Source organism: Liolophura sinensis, chromosome 6, assembly GCF_032854445.1.
Source record: "Liolophura sinensis isolate JHLJ2023 chromosome 6, CUHK_Ljap_v2, whole genome shotgun sequence".
Classification (NCBI taxonomy): domain Eukaryota; kingdom Metazoa; phylum Mollusca; class Polyplacophora; order Chitonida; family Chitonidae; genus Liolophura; species Liolophura sinensis.
In genome coordinates, this window is record NC_088300.1 from 79,090,119 (window position 1) to 79,111,661 (window position 21,543).

The following is a 21,543-nucleotide window of genomic DNA, read 5'->3' on the forward strand; positions in this document are numbered from 1 at the left end:
CTTGTTGCCAGTTCTATTGCAAACACTGAACATCTCACTTTTAGGCAGGCTGACTTGTTATCTGTAAGGGGAAGGGATTGACACGTAGCTTTGTTGCACTTCAGAAGTGTTATTTAACTAACGAAAAATAGAAGAGACCATGTATGTGTTATTGGGTGTGTAAAGAGTGGTGTGAGCAGCAATTCCTGGACTCCAAGGGATGCATTCACTGTCAGCCTGTGTAATCAGGGCTTTTTACTGTTAGACCTGTTAGGTGTACATGTACTTGCTCACTTATATTGCCTGCTCTGTGGGTGTCAATGCTATTACAGTGTTAACAAATGTTAGTCCACAATAAGGTTTGTGCTTTAAGTTACAATGTATCTTTGCAAGTATTGATCAACTACACAAAAATCGAAAGTATACCTGTAGGTATGGAATATGTAATGGTTATTAACTGTTTAGAAAAATAATTGTGAACTGTTGATCTCTGCTCAGCTTTTTAAACATTTGAAACAGAAAATTTGCTGTATTCAGACAACAGCTTATTTACCCTGAAATGTTTGTAATGGATATAACTAAACTTACACATGTAATTCGGTGTGTAAGTACACACTTTGGCATGGACAATGTTTGAAAATATTGTCTATTTTGGCTTTCTTTTTATGGAGTGATTGTTTTTTTTATATACCCATTTTCTTTTAATTTTGTTTTGTATAATGTTTTTGCCTGTTTCTCTACTTGTCAATTATTTATTAAATTGAGCCTGCTGAAGGACAGCTGATATCTCTACGTCAAGGAAGTTCTTTGAACAGGTTCCAGCTCATGGACTTATGTTAGGGGTATTAGCTGTGGCCGCCATCTGTGCCAGAATTGACATCGAACTTAAGTGCTTCTGGAAGACTGTGGTCAGCAGTTGTTTCTTTGGGTCCATGTTACTACATCATCATTGTATACTTACCAAATAGTTACCAGCCACTTTGATTTTAAGTGGAGTGGCGTTTCAGTCTTCTGCCTTGTTTGTACCAACTGGGTAAAGCATAAGTGTTATGGTGTTATAAGAAAAACGTCAAACTACGAACTAATAGCTGGTGTTCTAGATTAAATTGATCTGCTTGTGTGTTTGATATATTTGTACTGAAATGGGTCTTGAAACATAAAATCTCTAAGCCATAGAAATTGGGATGCAGATTGTAGAACTTTAATTTTGAAATAAAACCACAGTTTTATTATTTTGTAGCTGTTCTGATTTTATTGATGTTATTTTTATTTATTGTCGTTGACCGTTGTGTAAGGTCATACCGAGGAATTTCTGGCTGATCGGTGTACGATGACATTCAGTTTTTTGGGCAGAGGAAACCGTGGTGTTCGACGTTTGGCAAGTTACTAACAAATTTGATGCACGGACTGATGAGAGAGCGTACAAACGCCTTGCTTGGGCGGGGCTTGAACCGACACCTCTCGTGTGCTAGCGATTGAAAACCAAGCGCCTGTAAGCATTAGACCACGATCCGCTCTTCTCTTGTTATATCGGCTTTGAATGTTAGACATGTTAGAGGTACTGTTAAAATTAAATTAATTTGTCCTGTTGTAAAATATAGGGATTACATGTCCCTTCAATCGTGTATGTTTTATCTGTAAATGTATGGTGATTGTTATATCTGCATAACGTTCAGTGCATACCTCGCTGTGTTTGTAAATATACAAAGGCTCGGTGCGTTGTTTGTTGTCAATTCTGGAAATACCACTTGCGCTTAGGCTGCGTGCCCAAAGTATACTGGAAATATGGAAATATAGGCGTCTATTCATCCTTCTCACCTTCGCGGGTGACAGGGATAAACCCCGGCTAATCACGCCAGGTCGAACCTGTACATCCGTTCTGTAGATGAAACAACCTGTTCTCAACACCAACAAGACCAGCGTACAAGCCCGCTGGCGTCAACTGAGATAGAAAGTTTACACTGTGAAAGTCAAAACAAGAAAAATATTTTATAAAAAATGTTTTATTAGTCTCTGTTATTATTAAAAGTTTAACATCCCTTCGGTGTAAGTGAAAAGAAAAAAAATGGAGAACGCTTTGTGTAGTTATATGACGCATAGATCACATTTGATGACTGGGCAGGTTTTTTATTTATTTATTTATTTTTTTGGCAAAATAAAATTGTTTTAGTGGCATTCCAGATGCCTATAGAAACGCTTCTGTTAAAATGCGGCTCATTTTGACTTTGTCAACCGGCTTGCCCTGAAGGTACCTGGCAAAGGAGCGAGGATTACTGACACCTGAATACCGTCGTAACATAAATTCCATGGGGTTAAGTTCCCCAGGAGCCTGGAGACCCTTTGGCCTAGAACGTGTCAACCTTTCTGTTCATTTTTCTGAATTTTCCAGTGATATGACGACGAGGAGTCATTAGTGTCTGTACGTGTACAATGTAGCAGGGCGAGTCCTAAGCTTAAAAAATGTATAGCATTATATAAAATATGAGCTAAAACTGCTGTTGTTATACTCTGTGTAATAGACTTTGGAGAACTGCATTGGCTACAAATTTAAATATGAAATATGACTTAAGATGTGGTGTACATTAATAACAGAACAATACACGCAATATAAAGATTGGTGTCCATTAATAATGGACAATATAATATTAAGATGTTAATTAATAACAGAACAATGAACGCAGTATAAAGATGTGGTCTCCATTAATAACAGTGGAGTCCACACAATATAAAGATGTGGTGTCCATTAACAACAGAACAATCCATGCAATTTAAAGATGTGTCCATTAATAACGGTACAGCCCACACAGTATAAAGGTGTGGTGTTCATTAACAACAGAACAATCCACACAATTTAAAGATGTGTCCATTAATAACGGTACAGCCCACACAGTATAAAGGTGTGGTGTTCATTAACAACAGAACTACGCACGCAGTATAAAGATGTGTCCATTAATAACGGTACAGCCCACACAGTATAAAGGTGTGGTGTTCATTAATAACAGAACTACGCACGCAGTATAAAGATATGGTGCCCATTAATAACAGTACTGCCCACCTCAGTATAAAGATGTGGGTCCACTAATAACAGAACAATCCAGGCAGTATAAGGACGTGATTTCCATTAATAACAGTACAATCCATGCAGTAAAAAGATGTCCATTAACAACAGAGCAATCCACACAGTATAAAAACGTGATCCCCTTTAATACCAGTACAACACAAGTAGTATAAAGACGTGGTGTCCATTAATAACAGTACAGCCCACATAGTATAAAGATGCCTGTTAACAACAGAACAATCAACGCAGTATGAAGTCGTGATGTCCATTAATAACAGGACAATCCACGCAATATAAAGATGTGATGTTCATCAATACCGATAAAACCCACGCAGTATAGATACGTGATGTTAATAACAGTACAGCCAACGCAATATAAAGATGTGGTGTCCATTAATAGCAGAACAACCCACGCAATATAACGATGTGGTACCCATTAAGAACAGTACAGTCCAAGCAGTATAGGGACATGATATCCATTAATACCAGTACAGCCCACGTGCTATAAGATGTGGTGTCCATTAATAACAGAACAATCCACGCAGCATAAAGACCTGATGTCCATTAATAACAGTACAGCCCACACTGTATAAAGATGTCCATTAACAAAAGAACAATCCACACAGTATAAAGACGTGATGTCCATTAATAACAGGACAATCCACGCAGTATAAAGATGTAATGTTCTTTAATACCAATACGACCCACGCAGTATAGATACTTGATGTCAATTAATAACAGTACAGCCAACGCAATATAGATACGTGGTGTCAATTAATAACAGTACAGCCCACGCAATATAAAGATGTGGTGTCCATTAATAACAGTACTCCTTACGCAGTATAAAGACGTGATGTCCATTAATAACAGGAAAATCCACGCAATATAAAGATGTGGTGTCCATTAATAACAGTACAGCCCACGCAGTATAGATAAGTGATGTCAGTTAATAATAGTACAACCAACGCAATATAAAGATGTGGTCTCCATTAATAACAGTACAGCCCACGCAGTATAAAGACGTGATGTCCATTAATAACAGGACAATCCACGCAGTATAAAGACGTGATGTCCTTTAATACCAGTACAGCCCACGCAGTATAGATAAGTGATGTCAGTTAATAATAGTACAACCAACGCAATATAAAGATGTGGTCTCCATTAATAACAGTACAGCCCACGCAGTTAAAGACGTGATGTCCATTAATAGCAGTACAGCAGTAATCTGTTTCTATTATTAATGGAAACATGCGGATGATCGTGTGTTTTCCCACCATAATGCTTGCTGCCGTCGTGAAATATTCTTGAGTACGGGTTAAAGAAACCAATCAAATAAATATTATTGATGAACATCGCGTCTTTATACTATATATATATATATATATATATATATATATATATATATATATATATATATATATATATATATATATACGTGTGTACAATAATAATTAAACTGGTTTGTAAACTTATCACGCTAAAAGTTTGGAAAAGAAAACAGTTGCTTTAAACCTGCGTTTACAAGCGAGTGTCTGCAGGATGATCGTATTTCCCGCGCTGTGCGTTTTGATTAGATTCTGCTTATTGATATTCATGAGCCTCATTTTGACGTGCATATCATTAACCTCATTACCTTGTATCGGATAATGACAGTACTGCACTTAAACATTGGCATGGAGACTGTAAGCGTGCACTTTGTGTAGCCTTAATGTATCGTTTAACAACGTGTCCAGGATGTTCAACAGTCTTGCGGTCAACGATGGCTTAATGCCAAAACTAGGAGAGGCTCGCATCCTGTCCGCTCAGTTCAAAACAGACCCTTTTCCTCGTAAAGTCGATTTAGGGGCAGGAGGTGAGATGTTTGGTAAAGGTCATATACTGGTACCGCCCTGGTACCAGTATGTGGAGTAATGTCTACACTTTTCTTATTTGATCTATTCTCATTAAATATAATTCCACCTAACTACCCAGTCCAGGATGTTTTATTCCTGTTCCGATCAGTGCATTTCTTTACCTTCAAAACTACATTAATGTACAAGTTGAACCAGTAGGCCCTATAGGTCTATCAATTGTTGGTTAAACAAAAATGCATGCATGTAGGACTATGCATATTATCAGCAGATAGTAGGTCTATATAGACTAGCAGTATTCGCAACCTGCATAAATGGTTTACAGCCTGAGGCAAATAAAGTGCTGTAGCAGTAGGCGTGCATGCCCAGGTCAAGTTTACCAGTTATAGACTAGCGCATGCGCATACAACGGTGCTGTTTGTCTAATATTGCTACAATGACGTTACTATCTATAGCAATTAGCTTTAGGCGGGAAACTTGTACACTGGCTACATACGTATACATGTAGGGTCTGATGCTATAAGCTTACAGGCTATACAGCTTAAGTCGCGTTCACATGAGACGATTTGTCGTATGGATACGTCAAATTCGACAAGTGGAAATAAAGTAAGATAAATATCTTATGCAGAGCTAGAGAATTTCACCTGGTGCCGCTTGGTTTCATCCACCCAAAAACAGTTATGAACGCTGTCGTGTGCAAGTATTGGTGCGTACAGCGTAAAAATCGTTGCCATATCCAAAGAATAAATGATACACGGGGTAATGATAAAATCTACACTTTACCCTTACAAATGGCCGTCTTTGTGGTATATAGGATATTCCTGATGTCCCTTGAGTCTGTCTCGTATGCATGCAGATTAAAAATAGATAAACTACATGCAAAATTAACTTTCTTCCCATATGGATGTTATTGGAGACCAAGCTGAAGATAACATGCTGACTTGATTCTGGACGACATGACCATTGTGATGATTCTATGTAGATATATGCTTTTGTGAATTTATCCCTAGCTTGTCTTTTTGTACAAACAAGTATACAACATAGACGGTTATCATCCTTACAGGGAGTCAATAGCATCTTAGATAACATATACATTCATGCTTTAGACATATGTGCACATGGGCTTCTGGAAAGTCACGTTCACTTTTACAACTGTTGACTATACATTCTTCTCAGTTCACATATATATTCCACCGCCTTTTACGCCATTGGCTGTTTTAGGCCTGTATTGGACGATGTTTGTTACGGAATTATGTATCTTTTTATTCAGTGAATTAGACTTAATTTTATATTTTTCATTACGGCATAAAACACCAATCAAAATCAAATAAACTTAATTTTCAGTGTCTGAAATTCTGTATTTGATGAATTGTTTGAGCAGTGTCGCGTGATGGAGTTCTAGTGTCGAGCGTCATATGCTGAAAACAGTAGGACCACAGTTCAATAACTTGATGGCCTTGTCATGACCAATTTTTGTTTCTTTTGTTCCAAGCCTGATAAATGTGATAACAGTAATCTGTGTGCATGATGTAGTGTTACTAGCGGAATAGACAGTACAGCCTCTTACCTGCTTTATTTGCGGTCAGATTCCAGGTATAAATAGATTAACAAGTGCAAAACTAGGTCAAGATAACCTGTAGTAAGTCTATATCTGATAACTACCGGAAGTAGTACTGGGAGTAAAGATGTCGTCTGCTTCATACAATACATCGGTGCAGAACGTGCGGCGTCGTAAGAAACATTCTGTCCCAGACCCAACAGCAGCGGATGGGCCGATATCTTCCCTTGTGCTGGACCTGGTCAATGATGGTATACATACGTGCATCCGTGCCCAGACTCGGAATGCTGTCTTTATATATCACATGATTATACGTGACCTTGTTGATCACTGATTGCTAGAATATTTCACTACGAGGGCAGCTAGCATGAAAGTAGGAGGGAAACCGGACTAAACCCACGACTATGCGCAGGTTGCTAGCAGACCTTCCCACGTAAGGCGGGAGAATCGAAATGAGCACCCTGCTCTAGCTGTATGAGTGAATCGCCAGAAAAACCAAGCTTGTATGGGTGAATTGTCACAAATGCCCTAGGTTTATGGATGAATCGCCAGAAGTGTCGTAACAGTATGAGTGAATAGCCACAAATGTCCTAGCAGCATGGTTGAGTCGCCAAAAAATTTCCGAGGGGCATAGATCTCACTAAAGAATTTTATGACTAGCAATCTATACAAGCTATCTACATATCCTCGCCTTCACACAGTCCAGCTTTAGCATCTTCTTTTATTGTATTTCAAACACCGTATCTGTGTTTTAGTGTACAAAGACGAGACTGGGAAACCGTGGGTGTTTCCTGTTGTACGTAAGGTGGAGAGGATGATGGCTAACGAGAGCTTCAACACACCTGTAGAGCCGTTTCAGAATTTTGCCTTTGAGGAGGAAGCCAGGTCGTTTCTTCTAGGAAGAAACAGCGCTGCCGTGCACGAGAAGCGGGTCAGTTCCAAACACATCTGTGGATCATATTGTAGGCCAGGTCAGGTTAAAGAATACACGAAAAAGTACTTTAAAGCGAAAAGTATAGTTCTTAGGAAATTGACAACATGCTCAAACAATTAGAAGAAAATTGTTCATTTTGAGGCATATTTTATATTTCTTCAACGCATTTCTTTGTTTTATGCATGTTTGTTTTATGCATGTTTTCCGTCAATGGTCAGAAATATTCGGAAATGACGTCATCGATGAACCTACTGGGAACCCCCAATTCGGGCTCCCCCTCCCCAGCTATCCCCGTTGATGTCGCCACAGCAGGCTACTTAATTTTAACATTTTTTTACATTTATACGCTCCAAGCAGAAAGCTGAGAGGCTTTTTTGTACTTCTATTGTATATGTTAGGACACGTCATATACCCCATTTCAAGTAATAAATACCAAGCGTTTCAAGTATGCTTTAAATACAAAAGCAAGAAGTTATATGTATCAGGTAGGAACTGACATGGTTTTTCTGACGTCTACTAAAGCGCTATGTGAAATTAGATTCCCACAATTCACAATTGTGTAGAGCACATTAGGAGGCTTAAGTTTCTTAAAAGGCCCCAAAAAAATCAATTACCGATTTTATCTCTCATCATTCACGAAATTCAGCTGCCGCCCTGTTGCCATATTTGAAAAGGGCAAGTCAGCAATATTTTTTTCACACTTTCAGTGATATCATGTATTCACCTTGTGGCGGAGTTCTGCCTCAGGTTCATATATCTTCACACTTGTACATAACTGTATGTTTTCAGGTCTTTTCCATAAAATAAGTGGGCGGGACAGGTGCCCTCCGGTTTGTGGCGGAGTTCTGCCTCAGGTCCATATATCTTCACACATGTACATAACTGTATGTTTTCAGGCCTGTTCGGTAAAATAAGTGGGCGGGACAGGTGCCCTCCGGTTGGTGTCGGAGTTCTGCCTCAGTTTCACACATCTCCGCACATGTACATAACTGGGTTTTTCCCAGGTCTGTTCCATACAGTCGGTGGGCGGGACAGGTGCCCTCTGGTTGGTGGCGAAGTTCTGCCTCAGGTTCACACATCTCCACACATGTACATCACTGTATGCTTTCAGGTCTGTTCCATACAGTCAGTGGGCGAGACAGGTGCCCTCCGGTTTGTGGCGGAGTTCTGCCTCAGGTTCACACATCTCCACACATGTACATAACTGTTTTTTTTTTTCATGTCTGTTCCATACAGTCAGTGGGCGGGACAGGCGCCCTCCGAGTTGTGGCGGAGTTCTGCCTCAGGTTCACACATCTCCACACATGTACATAACTGTTTTTTTTTTCATGTCTGTTCCATACAGACAGTGGGCGGGACAGGCGCCCTCCGGTTGGTGGCGGAGTTCTGCCTCAGGTTCACACATCTCCACACATGTACATAACTGTATGTTTTCAGATCTGTTCCATACAGTTAGTGGGCGAGACAGGCGCCCTCCGGCTGGTGGCGGAGTTCTGCCTCAGGTTCACACATCTCCACACATGTACATAACTGTTTTTTTTTTTCATGTCTGTTCCATACAGACAGTGGGCGAGACTGGCGCCTTCCGGTTGGTGGCGGAGTTCTGCCTCAGGTTCACACATCTCCACACATGTTCATAACTGTATGTTTTCAGATCTGTTCCATACAGTTAGTGGGCGAGACAGGCGCCCTCCGAGTGGTGGCGGAGTTCTGCCTCAGGTTCACACATCTCCACACATGTACATAACTGTTTTTTTATTCATGTCTGTTCCATACAGACAGTGGGCGAGACAGGCGCCCTCCGGCTGGTGGCGGAGTTCTGCCTCAGGTTCACACATCTCCACACATGTACATAACTGTTTTTTTTTTTCATGTCTGTTCCATACAGACAGTGGGCGGGACAGGCGCCCTCCGGTTGGTGGCGGAGTTCTGCCTCAGGTTCACACATCTCCACACATGTACATAACTGTACGTTTTCAGGTCTGTTCCATACAGTCAGTGGGCGAGACAGGCGCCCTCCGAGTGGTGGCGGAGTTCTGCCTCAGGTTCACACATCTCCGCACATGTTCATAACTGTATGTTTTCAGGTCTGTTCCATACAGTCAGTGGGCGGGACTGGCACCCTCCGGTTTGTGGCGGAGTTCTGCCTCAGGTTCACACATCTCCGCACATGTACATAACTGTTTTTTTTTTCGAGGTCTGTTCCATACAGTCGGTGGGCGGGACAGGCGCCCTCCGGTTGGTTGCTAAGTTCTGACTCGGGTTCACACATCTCCACACATGTACATAACTGTATGTTTTCATGTCTGTTCCATACAGACAGTGGGCGGGACAGGCGCCCTCCGAGTGGTGGCGGAGTTCTGCCTCAGGTTCACACATCTCCACACATGTACATAACTGTATGTTTTCAGGTCTGTTCCATGCAGTCAGTGGGCGAGACAGGCGCCCTCCGGTTGGTGGCGAAGTTCTGACTCGGGTTCACACATCTCCACACATGTACATAACTGTATGTTTTCATGTCTGTTCCATACAGACAGTGGGCGGGACAGGCGCCCTCCGAGTGGTGGCGGAGTTCTGCCTCAGGTTCACACATCTCCACACATGTACATAACTGTATGTTTTCAGGCCTGTTCCATGCAGTCAGTGGGCGGGACTGGCGCCCTCCGGTTGGTGGCGAAGTTCTGACTCGGGTTCACACATCTCCACACATGTACATAACTGTTTTTTTTCCAGGTCTGTTCCATACAGTCAGTGGGCGGGACAGGTGCCCTCCGGCTAGCGGCGGAGTTCTGCCTCAGGTCCATGCACCTTGACACTGTGTATATACCGGAGTTCTCCTGGGGTAAGGCCTTATCCCGAAACCATGCTCCTTGTTAGACGACTCTGTCTATTGGATATAGGTCTCTTGTGAGACGATTCTATTTACTAGATATATTTTCCTTGTTAGACGACTCTGTCCAGTAAATATAGGCTCCTAATGGTTTAAATTTTGAATGGAAGGATTTATCATATATGCTAATCATGGAGAAATAGTTCAACAATAGTGGTGATATTCTGTGCGATCTTGAACGGTTTTTGCCTATGTGGACATTGACGTGTTAGCTGCGTTTGACATGTTCTAAGGTCATTTTGTCAACAATATATGTATGTACTTATGACTTGTACTCGTGACAATGTCGGGCCTCTACGAAAAGAACTTCTTGGTCAAGTGCATAACGTCAGCAGCAGAGACCATGGTATTCTTCTAACATCCAACATGGGCACAAACATATGCTGATACACAGGCTAAAATCTTCCACAGCCAACCATGAGGGGATTTTTCATCAAGTGGGGTTTTGTGTGAAGAAGTACCGTTACTGGAGCACACAGAAGCAATGTTTGGATTTGAGCGGTCTCCTGGCGGATGTGAAGGTAGAGTCATGTAGATTACATATGCATCTACCTCACTGGTTCCATCATGGTCACAAGTCAGTGATTATGAATCGTCAATATCTACATGCATGTATAGCGGTGAGGACATTATTATACATAAAAAACATATGTGCCAAAAACATTTTAAAATTATGTTACATTTTCTCTGATATTATATTTTCTTCTATAACTCTCATGAATGCTTAATATGTTTTTCAACACAAAGGTGTTTTTGTTTAGTCAATTTCCCCGCTCAGTGAACCTGTTTACCTTAAAGCTCTTGGTGGAATAGGAATTTCAACATAATGTTTTTGAACAGAAGGCCAACAAAGGTTCTGTTATCATTTTCCACGCCTGTTCTCATAATCCCACTGGCACAGACCCATCCTTGGACGAGTGGAGAGAAATAGCAGAACTGTGCCAGGTAAGAATGGCTGTGCCAGGTAGGACTGACTGTACCAGGTAACTAGACTGTGCCAAGTAGGAATGGCTGTGTCAGGTAAAGAGTGGGTGTGTCAGGTAATAGGGGCGGTGTCAGGAACAAGCAGCTGTGTCAGGAACATGCGTCTGTGTCAGGTAAGAGTAGCTGTGTCAGGAACAAGTAACTGTGTCAGGAACAAGTGGCTGTGTCAGGAACAAGTGGCTGTGCCAGGAACATGTGTCTGTGTCGGGAACAAGTAGCTGTGTCAGCAATAAGTAGCTGTGTCAGGAACAAGTGGCTGTGTCAGGAACAAGTGGCTATGTCGGGTTGGAGTGGCTTTGTCAGAACAAGTGGTTGGGTCAGGTATGGGTAGCTATGTTAGGAACAAGTGTCCATGTCAGGAACAAGTGGCTGTGCCAGGAACAAGTAGCTGTGTCAGGAACAAGTTGCTATGCCAGGAACAAGTAGATGTGTCAAGAACAAGTGGCTGTGCCAGGAACAAGTAGCTGTGTCAGGAACAAGTGGCTGTGCCAGGAACAAGTTGCTATGCCAGGAACAAGTAGCTGTGTCAAGAACAAGTTGCTATGCCAGGAACAAGTAGCTGTGTCAGGAACAAGTAGCTGTGCCAGGAACAAGTAGCTGTGTCAAGAACAAGTGGCTGTGTCAGGAACTGCACGAGGGAAGAGTGGCTGTGCTAAGTAAGAATGCCTGTGTCAGATGAGAGCGGCTGTGCTAAGTAATAATGGATGTGTCCGGTGAGAGTGGTTGCACAAAGGAAGAGTGGCTGTTTCAGATAAGAGTGGCTATGCCAGATAATTTTTAATCCATTAATTGGATAAAAGTGGAGTTGAATCTCAAATAAGTCACCGATACACATGTTTCTACTGGTGTTATGCTATATAAGAATAAAACGCTTTTCATCCTTATAAAACTGGGCAATAACACTGCGCGTGGTGAATTTCCTGATTCCACTAAGTCAAGTATAAGTATCCTTTAGCAGATGTTTGAGAATTTCACTTACAGGCGAGGCTGTATCATAACTATGTCGGTATACCCGAGGTTGACTCATTACAACCTGCATGATGGTGCCTTATGTTTACAGACAGTGGGGTTGTTTGTGATCATTGACTGTGCTTACCAAAGTTTTGCCTCCGGGCACACGGAGAGAGACGCTCAGGCCGTGCGTCAATTCGTGGACTTAAACACGGAGTTCATGGTAGCACAATCATTCTCCAAAAATTTTGGTCTTTACAGTGAGTACTTCTGTACAACTTATTTTACATTTACACTTTACCCTGTGTGTGCCTACTTAAAACTAAAACCGAGATATAATATTAGTTGCATGGCTACTCAGTGATAGGGTATGCAAATACATGGTCAAGACAAGAATGATGTATACATTCCTACAAATGTTATACGCTATAAGCCTAAGACTTACTGTGTATATGTGCAGGAAAATAAACACATTTAAACATAAATATATGGTGTCATTAACCCTCAAATATGAGGATTATTGACACCATACATTTGCGTACTCTGTCACTGAGTCAGCATGTGAAGAATTTATCCTGCAATGCAGTGCAGAAGACCGATGTACAGGTAAATCACTTCAGCGATGTGAAATTGTCTGCTGTATAGGCTATCTCCCTGGGGTTTCGGTGGAGGTGGGGGTGGGGGGGGGATAGCCTACACAGCAGACACATTTGAATTCGTCTGCAGGATTCAAGAATGAATCCCTATCCCACGTGACCGTTGTTGTGTAATGAAAAGTTAATTATTTTTTCTGATGCGAGATAACTACATGTATTACTCGACAGTGTTTTCAATATAAATCCATTTACGTCCGCCATTGTTTCGTCATGTTGTTAGTAAGGATAACATTCTTGGCTGTGTTTGAAACTTGCGTCATCGCCATGCATCATCTTTGTGGCAGACCGGACAGGTTGTAAGTTACCAGAGCAAGTCAGATAATGACCAGGTTACGTGAAAACAAAGGTGTATTGTGAGCCTGAATAGCGGTGAATGATACCCATCGTAATTCTGATATTATATTTGTATAAATTCGGGTACATATCGGAATATCTGTCCACAAATGAGTCAGATCAGATATAACCAGTCGTCACTGTATAGATTTAGCGCCACTGCATATTCTTAGGAATGGCTGCCTAACTCAGGTATATACAAATGTACATTATAATGAAATCAAAGTTTTTGTTTAAATCTCCTTTAAGTCTCCTGAACCTCTTTATTTCCTTTCTCAGACGAACGAGTCGGTAATTTATGCGTGATTACGGGGCAAAGCGGCGGTGCCATGGCGGCTAACATCCGGGCACATCTGGTTTCATTGGCGGGAGATTTGGGTCTGATTCCGAGTCACCACGGAGCAGCCATTGTGACGCAGATCCTACAAGATGTGCAACTATACCAGGAATGGTATATCTACAGTCTTGCTTTAGTAGGCCTATGTATCACATATACATGTATTGTTCCTCAATGCCATCTTTTGCTTACTAAAATACCATGGTTTGATTTCATTTATTTTGTAACTCCATACTCAATAATGTTTCACTTATGCACGACAGCTTTCAGTTTTACATATGGAGGATGCCCGGTGTGAACCGATGACCTATGGCCAATTACTGACAAACTTTCTCGCGAGCAAAGTTCTGGCGAATGTTAGAATGCTTAAACGGCACAACGAGCTTCGCCGACCGATTATTGTCACCAATAAAATTTGTTTGTGTGCCATGCAGATGTGCAAATTGATGGACTTTGGGGCCCAGCGGGAAAACAAAGAAAGTTGGTTGCAACACTGGCACGGGAGTTGAAAGATCACTGCTCAGCTGGTGCTAGCTTCAGATCGTGAGGCTTCTTTGAATCTGCCGAACCAAGTGTTTCGCGTCTTGGTACTTTGCACGGTTTCCTTCATGGTCACAACATTTCCATCGCCGTCTACGTGAAATTGCCTTGAATATGAATGGCGCAAAATCCGAATCACGTAATCAGTTCACATCCACCTCAATTCATATCACAAACAGCCAAACTTGTCAGCCACGTGTCCTACTCTACATGGTATGCACTTTGTCCCAGGCGTGAAAACGTGGAGACAGCCATCAAGCGTTTGGGAGAAGTAAGACGTGGGCTCTACCAAAAGCTGACAGACCTCCAAACGCCGGGACATTGGGAGCGTATGCTTCAGCAGAGGGGAATGTTCGCGTTTGTTGGAATCAACGGTAGGTCTGCATTTTGGCGGCCGTTTTCAAATTCGACATCGATTGGTATTTCCGATTTCTCTGATGTGACATATCTCTTAATTTGCGTCGCCAGAATTCACATGTAAATGTGATGTAAAGAGTTGAGGTGCAAGGATGTTAGTGACTATTAAGATATGTTTATACCTCTCGTGCGAAATAATTATGCTCACATGTTTTGTTATCTTTTAAGTTCCAGATAGTCCGTTGTAGTTGAGCCATTTAACCACCAGCACGTCATCGTTCTCAAGAGGAAACCGTTGGAATGATTTTGAAAATTGGAAGCATTCATATACAGGCCTTCCAAATTTATGAGTCTCTCTTTTCTTCGTGAATGACGGTGCATGGTCCATATTTTTTATACCGGTCCTGGTAATACATGAACCGGTATGTCTTTCCATTTCTTTTCAGCTGCCCAAGTGAAGAGCCTCCGTGAGCTGTACCATGTGTATTTACTTAGAAATGGACGTATGTGCCTAGCTGGTCTGAACGAAAGTAACGTGGACTACGTGGCTGAGGCTCTACGGGATGTCGTGCAGAACGTATCAGATGATGCTAGACTCTGAAAAGACACTGATTGTGAACACTTGTCAGTGCCCCTGTACTCTTTAATTCGGAGACAAACCTTGGATTTTGCCTGAATCGTGTTCATATTTAACCTAAGACGGTCTTCTCTCCGCTACGCGTGGTTAACACAATACATCTATGCAGATTTGAAATTCACGTTAAAAATAAAACAAAAAATACATCACTGTACAATGAAAGCCAGCTGTTGTATTGTAAAGTATACACACCAAATGCCACATTTTCTTGTTACACAGGTGTTTATCTGGCCTTTACATTTATACATTTGATTATACTGGAAGAAGAAGACACGTTACACGTTACGTAGCACTACTGATGGATGTCGATTGAGTGTCCTTGGCGTGTCTGAATTTGTCATTGGTCTAAGATTCTGTTACCCGAGACGACCCCCATATACATGTACGATATAAAAGACTACTGCATATACCATTTACATACACATACCACATCGAGTGATGAAGACAGCTGAACGGGCACTGGTTTTTGTCGGTCAAACCCGTTGTCTTAGGGACCGTATCCAGTCATCGTTCAAGGGCTCGGGGTGGCCGCCATATCGTGCCCACGATGGCAACACGAAGGGTGTGAATCGCTGGTTTCTTACACTGGACAGTTCATCGTGCTTTCCCGCTGTGAAAACACGCGCCTCGCTCAAACAGAAAATAGTTTCGGTCTGTCAGCAAGAGCAACACGTGGATAGCGATTGTTATGGCGAGTGAATTGTTGACTGGACGTCCTCGTACAATATAGATGGACGCTTTAGCCAGTGTTGTATTTCCTCAGATACCGTTATGTATTAAATTGAAGAAAGTATTTCAGTTCCTTAACTATCTTGCCTCTCTAGTGTTATCAGAGAAGTGTGAAAGTAAGCCGAAAGATACAACCAGCAAGTGCTCACGCACACACTAGGAATCAATGTTAAAGTTTTGTGTTTAAAAAATTGTTTTTAATGTTTTATTTGCAGTCATTTTTTCAAGTTTGTACCTTCAAATCTGCACGACAGGAGGAAGAAGACTGTGAACAGATTTTTTCATAATTCTGTCAAAAGTCAGGTCTATTTTACCAGGAAATGGAAAGCATAGTCGTGACAGTGCAACAATAACAAATTCGCGGCTGTATATTCATTCTCTCAAAATACCATATATGATGGAAACAAAAGTGAAAATGGTCAAGATTGAGGATTAATTGAAATTTATCTGCATGAAGTATTCCATAAATTTGTGAATGTTTTATTCTTCGCAACACAGTAAACGCAAAACAAGAGAAGAAAATTCACTCATGCCTCTTGCTAAAAAGTTACATATATCCAGCAAAGATAACATATACGTCTCTTTTTTTTATTTACTCACTACGTTAGCCTATATGTGATCTCTAAACCTTTCGTCCATTTCACTGTCTTCTACCTCATTTTTCAGATTACATTTTTAATAAATTACTGGAGTTTGGAAGATATCTGTAGGCTTACATTGCCTGAAAGTGAGGTATCAAAACCACGTTGGCCTGTCTATTTTTATCGGGGTCGCCAAGGCGTTCCTTATAACATATATTTTACGTAACAATTATTACGTATATATTTTATGCTTTGGAGGAGAAAAAACGCATAGAAAACATTGCTGTAGAATAATTCGTAAACGTGTATTCTGAGTTTAGTGAGTTGAGTATGTCAACACAGCACATTATTTGGTGGCTTATGCCAGGCCGGGCTTCTCCAACTGCGTGGTTTTCTCCCCGTGGACTTCCTTCACCGTCGAGAGATTACACACGTCCCAAGGTCAGTTGATTGAGTTGTTACCTTCACTTATTCATCTACATGTATGGTGTGGGAATATTTAAAACAACACAGTATGGAGTGAGAAAAAGAGACGGTTGACAAGGACGTCATGTATACAGTAGTTGCACAGGGACTGAAACGTCTGATCTTACCCTATTATCATGTTTGAATTTTACTCAAGAGGTGTCAGTCAGTATACATTAGGCCAGTGACCATGCGGTGTCTCTGAACATGGATATTGAACTGTATGCTGAATAAAATTTATATACCTCAACGTCACCTGATATCAGCATCATCCACGCTGTAATGAAATAACATCCCCCAGGAGGCTCACAAGTATCATGCTGATATACTGTTACTTCAAAAATTAACCACACCAATGTACAATTTCCTCTTTTATTCGTAGATTCAGTGCCTGTAAGCTAATAAACACACATTTGTGTTACATTTGGTACATCATATTCATTATACCTATTTACTGGTGTCTGAACTCACACAATAAAGTTGTATCTGAACGATAGGATTCTGCATTAAAATAGGACCCTGCTGTTACTAAATATTACACAAATCTATCGGGTGGGCATAAAAAATGGGCCATACTTTGACACTCAATATCTCCGAAACCCTCTTACGTCAGCTTCTAAAATTTACACACACAAAAGCCATTATGTCCTAACTATACAGACCAAATTTCAATTTCATCCTTTACGATTTCTGTTCATGGGGCCAAAATCAAAATAGTCAAAAACGCATGTTCTGGACATTTCAAAATGATGTTCTACCTTGTTTTACTTGAAAAGGTGATCAATTCCTTGTCCGCCGCAGAGAAAACCATCTTGATTCAGCAAAACTTGTGCCTATCTGGCAGAAAGGTTTCTCTGACACTAGAGCCAGACAATTTTCCACACGATACTTGATTGACGCAAGTCACACAGGTGCAGCGCGCGCTCTACTCATGAATCCTGACAGATGATGCATTGTGGGTCATCGGAACGTACGTTTTTGAGGCTATGTTTTCATTTTAACCCTGTGTACAGACTACTCAAGCTATGACCTTGAAAAGTGGTCAGTATATTAACAAAACAATGCCATTTGAAGGTCTGAAGTTTGAAAGGGTTTGAACAAAGGATAATGGAGCAATGCAGCATCAAAGTACGGCCCATTTTCTATGCCCACCCGATATATAGTTCTATAGTTCTCGGTTTTTTTATTCGTTGTTAGAAGGACGGGGCCCCCTATACCGTAGAGCTATGTAAAAATTTGAATCCTTGAACTTGGGGGGGGGGGGGGACCATGTCGACACCATTCTAGTTTTTAGTTCTGTGAACAGAATACAGCAATAGCTGACAAAAACAAAGCTTTAAATGGAATGGCTTCAACTGTAAGGTGGCTTCCGACATCCCTGTCAAGATCTTCCACTGATCTCCGCAACAACAGCCGACAAAAAGAAGATATTAAATTTTCCTTGCTAAACAGATTATTTCCTACACTTCCTTTAATTATTTGTGTATGTAGGAATTATTAGGCCTCGTATTAGGCCTAAGTTGTTACAATCTTACATATTTATTACTGCATCTACAGTGGGTGTACGTTTGAAGTCAATCGCAGAATGCTAGATGTAAGATCACGATTTTGTCAGGACGATTCCTAATATTAACACAGTAATTTACAAAAATGAACACGTGTTCAGTGTCAGATGTTTACTACCTCAGGCGCCATTTGTCCGACTCTACACAACATCGACCGGCGTACAGTTGATATCAATACGCCTGTTGTGGGCGGCCACTCCTGCTGAACACGCCGTGAATACAATAGAAGTCAACAAAAAAATCTGCAGGTGGTATATACCAACTCATTGTGAACTGGGGTATCAATACATCGTGTCACATTGGTTGTAGGGCGCTACCATGTTGACAGTCATCGTGCCACGACTGAACCGAAAACGAAGGCTGGATACGCTCCCTTAACTGTCATGAGCTGGACACATGGCTACGGTGAAAGCCTTTTCACCCAGGTGGAAACTCACGTGATGTAAGAAGCCTCGTTCTCGTATCCGTGGGCAGAATGATGATGAACTACAACATATAAGAACTTCAGCATGACAGAGATGGCGTGGATGAGGCCGTGAATTTCCACATGGAATTCCACACACGGAATTTGGCTGAAGCGATGTGTTTGCTTGCTTCATGCGTCGGAGATTGGGCCATCTCGACAAGCGTTCTGTGTGCTGATTGGTGTATTTTTCCAGGCGGACGGAATAGCCAGCCTTTCTTTTGGTTTTGTGCGTCGGCGGTCGGTCGAACTCGATCGGCGTTGTCAGCGCTGATTGGTGGATTCTGGTGGGGGGAAGCAGTGCATGCACATCCGACTCAATATTGCTTCCGCGGATTTCTCGCTCAGCAGTTATCTTCAACACCTTCACCGGCTTCTCACTCTCCATGTCCCTCTTTTTTGATAACAGAGTAGTCAACTGGAGTAAATTTTCGTTTAAATCAAACAGGTTAAACATGCATTTACTGAGAAGCACATGTGGGTAGCTGGCCTGAACGAGGTCATACAGGTGACAGCCAGGATGCCAAGGACTTCAGATAGCCCTAACTAGCTGTCGTCTAAAAGAGGCGCTTTCGTGTGGATTATCGGTCGCAATCATATACTTGATACAGATTACATATAGATCTTAAATGTGAAACTTATGACCTCTGACGACAACAATAAATTGTATGCAGGGAGTGGTCTATCTGAAAATGTACCCGTCACCGTGTATACGAAGGCCTGCAGGCCATGACTTAACGTAGCTTATGGTAAGTTACTAGTAGCTAACTTGCAGGTCTGCTTGCATACATATCCTCACACTGCACATAAAAGCCCGGTATTCAGGATGTATAAAATTGTATTTGCCACACATCATGTCTTAGAAGAGAACAACTAACCCTCAAATATGCAGGAAAAATAAGCGCTTACGGTAATACACATCCATGTTACAATTTAATCCTCCCATATTCTGAATATGAATATCTGGAAAAAAAATGGACAAAACACTCAGCTCCAATAGGATATGAAATCAACAGACTACTTTGCAAATATGACATTGCCTTGCCAAAGCAACAAGAAAATGTATATCAACAACAACCCCCGTGGCTATCGCAAACTCCCCAAATAGACATTGCACTCCACGACCAAATTTCAAAACTGGAAAACCCAGTATATATCAAAGCTCAAGCCTTAGAACACTTCCACGAACACTACAACGGTCATCTAAAAATATATACTGACGGATCTAAAAATGTGCAGGGTCACACTGGATCATCATTTGCAATACCAGATCTAAACATAGTTAAAAACTATAAACTACCCAACCACCTCTCCGTCTATACTAGTGAATTAGTTGCAATTACAATGGCACTACAATGGATTCTTGAGAACAAACCAAACCGAGTAGCCATACTAAGCGACTCCCTCAGCGGAATAATTTCCATCCAAAACTCCAAATCTGAGAGTAGACCAGACCTCCTACAAGAAATAATCTCGCTAACTGACAAAATACAGAAACAAAAAAACCGACCTGACTCTAGCATGGGTTCCAGCGCACGTTAATATTCGAGGAAATGAAATTGCAGATCAGGCAGCAAAATCGAGCCTACGAAAATATGAACAAGATATAGACGTCCCCCTGAGCCAAAATGAAATATATACATTGATCAATACCCAAATTAACAATCAGTGGAAAGAGGAATGGGATAAAGAATCCCGCGGACGGTGGCACTATAAAATATTAAACAAAACGATTACAAAATTAAATTCGTTCCAATTATTGAATAACCAAGATGACAAAAACATATCACGCCTGAGACTAGGGAAAACAGGGCTCAAAGCACATCTAGCAACTATAATCCAAAATTCTTCACCAACTTGCCCAGCCTGTCAAGAGCATGATGAAACCATAGAGCACTATTTGCTACAATGTATTAAACACAGTAAAGAACGAAGACGATTGGCAGAATGCCTGCAAATCTACAAATGTGAACTTGACCTTCAGACTATCCTAAATCCCAAACCACACCTGAGAGCACAAATATTCTCCTTACTAAAAGAATACATCAAATCGACGGGTTACGAAAGCCGAATCTGATAAAACACAATTGACCAACAACGGCGATACCTTGATTCTGAGGGCCGTTTCTGCTCTAGTCAACAATACGTTACCTTCTCTGATTAAAAACGGTGCATTCTCCGTAATTACCAAACACATATACTAAAAACGGCGATACCTTGATTTTGAGGGCCGTTTATTCCACAGATACATAATTCCTCCCTACAACTTTATCCCCAACTATATCGGCGATACCTTGATCTTGAGGGCCGATAAAACGTCCATGAAACCAATCTGCAAAAACATAGCACACGAAAACAATGTAACCACAAAAGTTGATAACTGTAGTAATTAATAATATTTCTCCATTAACTAATCTGCCCTCTTATTTGTTGTTATTTATTTATTCTTATTAGTTGATATTTATTTTCTATTTATTTACAAATGTGTATATATCATACGAGGGTAGACCCTCTATCAATTTCTGATTGGTAGGTATACCACTAATTTGCTCCTAAATATCTGTTTTATCAAATATCTTCTTGCTTAAGATATACATTATCTCATAAACAAAACCCCTTCGCAAATCAAAAATACAACTATCTTGTATATTTGTTTTCTCTATTTGTTTTCACAGG

At 41.1% G+C, this 21,543-nt stretch overlaps 1 protein-coding gene across 2 annotated transcripts; it reads left to right on the forward strand.

Annotated features, from left to right (window-relative positions):
* Positions 1 to 4,719: 4,719 nt before the first annotated feature.
* On the forward strand, positions 4,720 to 15,857 carry LOC135468862 (aspartate aminotransferase, cytoplasmic-like). 2 transcript variants are annotated; one of them, XM_064747322.1, is made up of 9 exons: positions 4,720 to 4,889; positions 7,201 to 7,376; positions 10,113 to 10,221; positions 10,681 to 10,790; positions 11,110 to 11,214; positions 12,314 to 12,464; positions 13,473 to 13,644; positions 14,302 to 14,444; positions 14,874 to 15,857. In XM_064747322.1, exons 1-9 carry the CDS (start codon positions 4,772 to 4,774, stop codon positions 15,026 to 15,028), a joined length of 1,239 nt encoding a protein of 412 aa, XP_064603392.1. In that variant the 5' UTR covers positions 4,720 to 4,771; the 3' UTR covers positions 15,029 to 15,857. The 2 variants fall into 2 exon arrangements, with proteins under 2 accessions (XP_064603392.1, XP_064603391.1); XM_064747321.1 differs by lacking the exon at positions 4,720 to 4,889 and adding an exon at positions 6,572 to 6,696.
* The last annotated feature ends 5,686 nt before the right edge of the window (positions 15,858 to 21,543 follow it).